Source organism: Notolepis coatsorum, assembly GCF_963971535.1.
Source record: "Notolepis coatsorum genome assembly, chromosome: 13".
Classification (NCBI taxonomy): Eukaryota; Metazoa; Chordata; class Actinopteri; order Aulopiformes; family Paralepididae; genus Notolepis; species Notolepis coatsorum.
Genome location: NC_140177.1, coordinates 31507438 through 31516899, shown reverse-complemented (window position 1 = coordinate 31516899; position 9462 = coordinate 31507438). Strand labels below are relative to the sequence as shown.

General features: G+C 39.3%; 1 protein-coding gene across 3 annotated transcripts in view; it reads right to left on the bottom strand.

Annotated features, from left to right (window-relative positions):
- Positions 1–2216: 2216 nt before the first annotated feature.
- The window catches only part of LOC311238781 (netrin-G1-like), a 205500-nt gene continuing 198254 nt past the window's right edge, over positions 2217–9462 (bottom strand). For all 3 annotated transcript variants that reach the window (XM_084326971.1, XM_084326973.1, XM_084326972.1), the window contains one exon: positions 2217–2736. In XM_084326971.1, the coding sequence (XP_084183097.1) occupies positions 2492–2736 (245 nt within the window). In that variant the 3' untranslated portion in view covers positions 2217–2491. The remainder of the gene's footprint in view (positions 2737–9462) is intronic.

Below are 9462 nucleotides of genomic sequence, written 5' to 3'. Positions count from 1 at the left end.
TGTCCGCAGTTAATCTCGCAAACACCGGAGCTGATTTGGATGAACTGTTGCACGTATGCTGAGAGCAGGCCAAGGACCTGAATTCTGCAATATTTTTTAAGATTGAATGCATTTCCATCACTGTCCATTGAAATAGATTCATGTTCATTATGACGTTACTGAATGCAAGAGGGCAATGCTACACAGGTCCACTGGTAATCATCGCTCTGGCACCTGTTACAACATAGTAAATATAGATATAACCATAGTGAACCTATTGTTGTTGATATACCTATGCATTATAAACATTAATGAATTCATTCATTTCCATCATTGTCCATTGAAATAAGCCCTGTCCCCTTCCATATCTCATTAACCATTTGTCGTAGAGCCTTATGGGAGGTGTCAATGAACTCAATACAGACTACTACTTTCATTGATCCAGGTCAACCATGCCCCCATGCAGTGTGTAATGGTTTATTCCACCAAAATGCTTTTAAAGGTTCATTCCACCCAAATAGTTGTAAAGGTTTACTCTACCCAAATATTTTACACCCATTAGTGTAATAGTGTCATAGTGTAATACTGTGTAATAATGTGTATACTAGTGTAATAGTGCAATCGTGTTTAATCGTATAATGGTATGTAACAGTGTCATCATGTAATTGTGTGCAAGTGTGTATAATAGTGTAATACTAATAGTGTGTAGTAGTGTGTAATAGTGTCATAGTATATAATAGTGTGATAGTATAATAATGTGTAATAGTTTGTAATAATATAATAGGAATAATGTGAGGCTCTGCTTTCATTGGTCTATGTTTGACCCTCCCCCTGCACTTAAGCCCTGCCTAACTTTTAGGCTACTAGAAAAGAAATGTGTGGATGCGGCCTGGTGGAGATTTTCTCTCTACTGAGCACACCTTTCTAGTTCATTCCCAGTATTACCAGCAGCTGTTACCCGAGGATCGTCCTTGAAGGCTTTCAAGATCATCTTGAAAGGAGACATTCAACTATTGTCATTTGGGTTGTCGTGCACCTACTGTACCTACAGTACAAACACTATGTTCCTTCTCCGGAAGGTTCTTTATCAACTAAACAAAAGACATGGTTTTCCCTTTGGTGGAAGTGTATTGTATTTAAGTGTGTATGTAAACATATTTGACAGCGGCTCTCTGCTGAAGAGAACCATGTGCCACAAAAGCAGAGAAATAATAATAACAATAATAATAATAATAATAATAATAATAATAATAATAATAATAATAATAATAATAATAATAATAATAATAATAATAATAATAATAATAATAATAATAAATAATAATAATAATAATAATAATAATAATAATAATAATAATAATAATAATAATAATAATAATAATAATAATAATAATAAGACAGAAGTCTTTATGTATTCATAGTCCACATCGAGCCCAGGTCCGGTAGCAATAGAAAACAAGTAATACATCTTTTCTTAGTTATTTTTTTGCGCAGTCATGAAAATATTTTTTTTTGTTTTGTACAAAAATTAAATACAGTTACAGTATGATACATCTTTTTTTTCTTTTTCTTTTTTTATCGTCGTCTTGTTTTCTCCGTACAGTTGAGCTTAAGCATGACTACAAAGCCTCCGAGCGGCAACGTAAGGAAGCTACTCATCGAGGGGCTTGAGAAGAACACATGTGCAGCATTTTGGCAAAAACAATAAATGCTCTTCAGCAAATTATAATCACCAAAGTCACCAAAAACACAGACAGGAGAGAGTGAAGGAGGAGGAGGAGGAGGAGGAGGAGGAGGAGGAGGAGGAGGAGGAGGAGGGTGCGAGGAAGAGGAGGGAGGGGTGACAAGTAGAGGACGGGGCAGTGGGGGACGTTGTTTTAAAATGTCCCGTCCCACTTCATATTTCTTTTTTTCTAACTCCAACCAAATGCCAGATGACTTCAGCAATCCCGTGGTTATAACGTTTTTTTTAATACATTTTCAAGGTGTTTGGCTCTCAGGAGGGATGTGAGTAACTCTTATCTGCGTCTGCGTCTCAGTCTTCTCTTCGTATCTCAGCCGTCACCGCAGTCGCAACGCCAGGGACCCCCCCCCCCCCCCCTACTGGGAGATAAGACAGCAGTGACTTCACAGGGCTGTGGGTTTAGCCCCTCATCATCTCTCTCTCTCTCTCTCTCTCTCTCTCTCCTCTCTCTCTCTCTCTCTCTCTCTCTCTCTCTCTCTCTCTCTCTCTCTCTCTCTCTCTCTCTCTCTCAAATCCATCTACACAGTAGTATATCAGCACACAACATATTGCACTCCTCATGTTGGCCCTTGTAGTTGCGGCCTTAGATATGAATAAAAAGGGAAAAAAGGTCTCTTTTTACTGTACGCCGAGCACACTGTGTCCCTTGTCCCCCCTTGTCTTTTAAGGTGAACAGTTCGTCGCAACAACAATGTACGGCCCTGTAGGGTTTTGGTTTGACTGTCTCGTGTGAGAAGAACGCAGCTAAAGGCTCGCCGCCGGGGCCCCTCAGCAGAGAGAAGCGATCAGGAAGGGGAGCGCCAGGAGACGGAGGAGGGTGTCCCGGGAGCCGGCGGGGGGACGGACGGGGGGCGGCGCCCTTCCGGACAACTGGTCGTCGCACTCCCCGGGGCTCTGGCAGCGCGCCCGCTCACACAGGATGCCCGTGAAGCCCGGGGAACACTGGCACCTCTGATGGTGGTGGCACGTGCCGCCGTTCTGACAGCGCAGCATCGCGTTGTCGCACACCCGAGCTGTGAGGAGCAAGCAGAGGGGGGGGGGATTAGTAGATCACCTTTGTCATGACTTCAACGTCCCTAAAAATACACCTGATAGTTGTATGCTGTATATACCAGTGGTTCTCAACTGGTCTAGCCTCGGGACCCAACATTTTCCTTAGTCATTAAGTCGCGACCCAATTTTTTTAACCACTATGATTTATTTCAATTTTTGCAGTAATCTTTCATGCACTGTTAAAAACATGAAATAAACACAAAAAATTTCAACAAAAGTGCAACTAGGGCTAAAAACCCAATGAAATAAAATAATATATGCTTCTTAGCAGATTTCTTAACTTAATATAACAAACCTACGTTTGGGGGAACTAATGGGATAACGGGTTGCAACAAAAGTGCAGCTAGGGCTAAAAACCCAATGAAATAAAATAATAATAAATAATATATGTTTCTTAGCAGACTTCTTAGCTTAACACTTTAACTGCCGAAACTGTCTACTCCACGCTGATCGCCCAACGGCCCGAGGAGACTGGGGTGAGTTTTAGCGTGTAGTATTACCGTGTTCGATATAAACTGCTATGATGAACATATGACCCACATTAGATGAATGGTATAACGTTGCCCACGGAATTATAAACGCCCCCTCGCCCATCCGGTCAACATCAGATGACGTGTAGTAAATTCTAGAAGTACGTCCAGTTGAAATTTTTGATCTCGCACATTCCTACCAAACTGTAGAATCAATATAATGCATTTGGGGCTATAAATCACGTTCTGGAGAAAGCTGCAGAAAGAGATTAAAACATACTTATACTTTAGACCATATTTTAGTATGAATATGTGAATGAAAAAGTTTAACGTTGCTACACCATGAACAATACATATAGGACATTGAATGGGCCCTAATAATGGCAATCTAGCAATAGAATTTAAAAAGTTATAGCCCTGCAAAGAAGGGGAACTTCTCCATGTTAAATAGAGCTGGCAAGGGATGGTATATCATGAATTTAACCTTGGGCAATCAAAGTGTTAACATAACAAACCTAAGTTTGGGGGAACTAGTGGGATAACTGGGGTTGCAACAAAAGTGCAGCTAGGGCTAAAAACCCAATGAAATAAAATAATAATAATAATAAATAATTATGCTTCTTAGCAGACTTCTCTACAGTAAGTTTGGGGGAACTAATGGGATAACTGGGGTTGCAACAAAAGTGCAACTAGGGCTAAAAACACAATGAAAAAAAAAAAAAAAAAAAAAAAAAAATAATAATAATAATAATAATAATAATAATAATAATAATAATAATAATAATAATAATAATAATAATAATAATAATAATAATAATAATAATAATAAATAATTATGCTTCTTAGCAGACTTCTTAGCTTAACATCCCAGGGAACTAATGGGATAACTGGGGATGTTGTTTGCTCCTGACAAGAGTCTCAAAGTCTGGGGTGATGGTAGACAAAGCAACTCTGAGGTCATGCTCAATGTCCAATCTGTTCCTCTGCTTTGTCTTCAGCTGGACCAGAGCTGAGAAGCCACTTTCACAAAGATAGGTAGTTAAAAAATTTATATATAATTTATTTAAATTTTTTTTATAGCTTTTCTTTTTCACACACACATTCGCGACCCACTCAAAATGGTCCTGCGACCAGTTGAGAAACACTGGTATATATACCATATATCTACATTTATATATCTATATTTACAGAATATATATATATATATACTGTATATATATCTCCATATGTCTGATTATACTTGCATATAATCCTTCTACTGTATATACATACCTACGTATACACCTGCATATAACCCATATAACTCTGTATGATAGCATATACTGTATACCTGTCTGAATATACCTGCATATAATCCCTCTATATACCTACTTATACACCTGCATATAACCCAAATAACTCTGTGTGATAGCATGTACAATAAGACCAACGTATTATATGAGAATGATTTGAAGGTGTATGAGAGTATAGTCTAGCGTGTGTGTGTGTGTGTGTGCATGTGTGATTGTGTTGTGTGTAGTTGAAGTATTTGCAAATTGTATGGTATTATATGTATTGGTAATCGTGTCATATACTTGCTGAAGTATATAGTTATTGATGGGGGATGGAAACATATAAGCTTTGCTTCTTCCATCTCCTTTTCAAACAGTGTATAGTTTCTGGCTGTTTTATTTTTAAACGTTTTGGGGGGGGGGGGGGGTCCTCTTTTCCCATTTCATTTATTTTCAAATGTTGTTTTGCCGGACAATGGTAAATGTAGCCAAACTAACACTGTGGTTTGAAATAAAACGATTGAATCTTGAATCTTGAATCTTGTACCGTATATATGTATTCTTATCGTATATTTTTCCACATCTGTCTGTACATACCTGCACATACCTCTTTTACATATTAGATACTATATCTATATCTGTACTTATCCCTTACCTACTCTTACTAGTTACGCTGCTGGCCCGTACGACTTACTACCATAGTGTCTTTATACCTGAATCATGTACATATTAATACTACAACTCTGTTACATCTGATTAGCACTACACTCAGTAGTAACTCATTTATATATTCTATACCGAGTTTAATCACCCGTACATTGTATATTACTATTGCACTTTACTGCACTCTGGTTGGAGGCTAAACTTATTTTTGTTGTACTGTACTTGTGCTGTGTGATGACAATACATTTTAATCGAATCGCATCCAATCGAATCAAATCTAATAGAATCGAATCAAACAGAATATAATTGAATCAAATCTAATAGAATCGAATCAAATCTAATATATAATGTAAACACTGCTTGAAGGGTGAAACCACTGGCTGGTAGACGTGTCCAGAGAGAGGGAGGCAGGTGAGCAGGGTTTACTGTATGAACGCCACTGGAATGCAGATACAGCTTTTCAGCTCGTGTGTGTGAGTCTGTGTGCGTCTGTGTGTGTCTGTGTGTGTCTGTGTGCGCGCGGATGATTGTTGATGACAGTGACCGCGGAAAGACCTTGCAGGGTTATTTTTAGGGTAGAAGACCACAGGGAACTCGCGCCAAGTAATCCCCCCCCACCCCACCCCCCCCCTATAAAAAAAAACAAAAGAACAAATAAAGCATAGATAAGTTGTGAGGTGAAATGGATGTTTGAGCGAGTCTGCCAGAGGGTTGTTGGCATGATTGCGCCTCTCGGCGGGGCGGTGGAATAGGATTGGTCTTCTGTGGCACAGGGGCACCCGGTGGACGGGCGCGGAGCGAGGATCCACATCCTCTCTTTACTAACCTCCTACCTGGCGCCCCACGACATTAGCGCTTTTGATATGCAAATAGGCTTTTGAGGGCGATCGGCAATTACCATTATATTCCTCTATGTAACTAACTGCACATCAAACAGCCAGTGAGGACATCATCGTACAACACTGTATACTGTAGACTAGAGGCCACACGACAAGGTGCTTTGACTGTTTGAGAAAGCGCTATACAAATAAAATGTGTTATTGTTATTATCAATAGTGCTGTATATACCGTATATATACCATATGTACTTCTCTACCTCATTTTTGAATTTTGTAAATTTTTTGTTTTGTATATTATTGTATATTTTGTATAGTGTTTTGTCTTTATTGTTTGACTTTTTTCTGTATGAAGCACAATCTCAGGAGTGTCATACAGAACCAAGCATTTCACTGTAATGTACATGTACCTTACTGTATATGTGACAAATAAAACAAAATTTGAAACTATCATTATTATTATTATTTGTAGCATTTAGGCATGCAACAATACAGTTAGCCCACGGTTCAATATGTTTTTGGGTCTCAGTTTCGGTTCAGTTTCTATATGAATTGTATGCATAAGGGGAAGAAAATGCTACTATTTATTTATTCCCAATGACTTTCTTTCTTTTGCTTATTAGTAAAAAAAAAACTAAAACGTTTCCATTCAGACACATTCCTGGTGTATTTTAAGATATACAATCAATATGTTTTGTATTTATGTTACAATATTTTCTGCGTTATCTGTGGTTACCGTGAGTGTCATGTTTGGACTCAGTCACTGCAGTTGTCAGTCACTCTGCTGAGTGAGTGTGTGTATGGCTTTCCTACAGGGAAGGAGTTGTACTGCGCTCTTCATCTCCCAGTCTGACATGTAGTGGACCGTCACAGTGGCGTCTATACTTTCCGTAGCCGCATTTCTGCAGACCCCTCTCTGATTGGTTGAGCCCATTTCTGCAGACCCCTCTCTGATTGGCCGAGCGCGCGCATGCGCATGAGCCGCGACAAGCTCCTCTAGCCAGGAATCGAAACTCCGTTAAGCTCCAGAGAGAGAGGCTGAAAACCCACAGTTCTTGCCCGACGGATGGGAGCCGAATCCCGGATCCGAGTTTTCTGATGAATACCCCCAAAACATGGAGGTCGCAAACGCAATTTATATGCATGGAAGTATTGATTACGCCGTAGCGAATCATTAAAAAAATATACCGTTAACTGGAATATGTTGTGTGTGCCTTTACACATTATGTTGGATTATGTAATTGGTTTGTCATTAAAAACCAATAATAATCGCTCGCATCGCCGGCGTCGCTGACCAGAGCTCTCTCAGATTCAAAGTTTTAATTGCAGCCTGGAACATACATGTTTCGGAACCAATGTGTAACTAGACAGTTACAATATAACATTTATATTAATTAACCCAGTTAATGCCTTAAGAGAAAGAGTCTGGTGGTCAATGTCACTTCGGATTGCTATGGACTTTACTCCTGTTGGGAAACAGCGATGGTCTGTGCTCACCACACGAGCCGGCGTCTACCCCCGAGCTTCATTTTACCAATCAGAGAGGGGCTTCGCTCAACCAATCAGAGAGGGGTCTGCAGAAATGGGCTCAACCAATCAGAGAGGGGTCTGCAGAAATGCGGCTACGGAAAGTATAGACGCGTCACAGTGAGGTAACTCTCTGTTGCCAGAGAGGTCCAACTATCAGTGTTTCATAGAGTGCACATTGTTTCATAGAGGTGTAACACGGATCAAGCGTTTTCATTAGGTGAGGAAAGCCCACAGCTCTAACCACCGAAAAGTGCTGCAAATCTTTTGCAATTGAACGTTTCAGCTGCACTGTTATTTTCTAGTGTTTCTCTGAACTGGTAGGATAGGCTTGTTGTTGTTTTTCACTAACACTGTCCTGCTTCCAGACAGTGATATTGCTGGTGGTGGTCATTTTTTTTATGATTTCTTTTTTTTATCTCATTCATTCCATAAGAACATAGAATACACATTTGTAGATTTTTTCTTAAATGGTCCATTTGCATGTTCTTGGTATCTGATTCTAGGGACATCTATGGATCTCAGGGAATGTATTCCCAGTGTCATAAATACTATGTCTGTTACTAAATTGTAATGAACCAAATGAGAATATCAATTACATTTAATTTAATTTTTTTTGTATCTTTGACTGTGAATAACACCATGCTAAAATTTACCAGACCTTAAAAATCTAAGCAAATGAATAAAGGGAAGATGATTAAACAGAAGGTTTTGTAGATACAGTACTGAATTCTGCCATCCGGACACATGCCATTTGAAATATGATTACAGAATATAGAATATCAGGCCTAAAATGGTTATGCGATTAAAATGCGATTAATTAGATAAAAAAAATGTATCGCCTGACAGCACTAATTGGTAGTGTTTACATTTACACACGTGTGAAGCAATGCTTGGAGACAGTCATGTTTCTGTTTTAGTTTCCTCCTGCTGCCTCTCCACTCTGGCTGCCATGTTCAAGTGTTGTGTGTGAAATGTGACTCCAGTGTTGTTGTCGCCCCAACATCTGAGTAGTGATTGGATATTTACTGGCAGGGAGGGGTTTCCTCATCCCATAGCGTGGATACACACACACACGCACGCACACACACACACACACACACACACACACACACACACACACACACACACACACACACACACACACACACACACACACACACGGATACAATACATGGAAACTAGTAAGACAAAATGTAATCACAAAACCGAAAATGCCACAATTCACAAGTGTGTATTGAACTGTGGATGGCGTTACCTTGCGGTACAATATTATTATTAAGAACTGTGGCATCCCTAGTAGCAATGTAGGCTACATATGCTGCTTTTCCACTGCATGGTACCTGCTCTACTCGACTCTATTCTACTCTACCTTTTCGGTTTTCCATTGCCAAGATTTGGATTAGATTAACTGCTCTGTCGACGTTCCAAGCAGGTAGCGATACCAAAAAGTTATGTGAAACACTGCCCAGACCACTGATTGGTCAGAAGAGAGAATCATCACTACGTTATCATTGCACTACACAGGGGACGTCCAGCACAAAACACAAACCCCCCATCTTTAAATAGCCTTGCTACTACTAAACATTAGCATTCATTATTTGTTTGCAGCGAGAACAAGGTGCAATAAACAAAAAAATATCTAATTTATTGATGAAACAAAACCAACAGCAACACAATTTACCACCAAAAACAAAGAGAAGATAACACATTTTGTTAGTTCATGTGAGTGGATTTCCCATTATAACCGTTAATTATATTGTTTACATTGTTTATCTTTCTCATATGTTTATATGCTGATTTTATTTTATTGACTATATTTATCTTTCTTCTATTACCCTGCCCATACCTGTACCTCCCCTCCCCCATGCTGCTATGATGCCTGAATTTCCCCAAGGGGATCAATAAAGGAATAATCG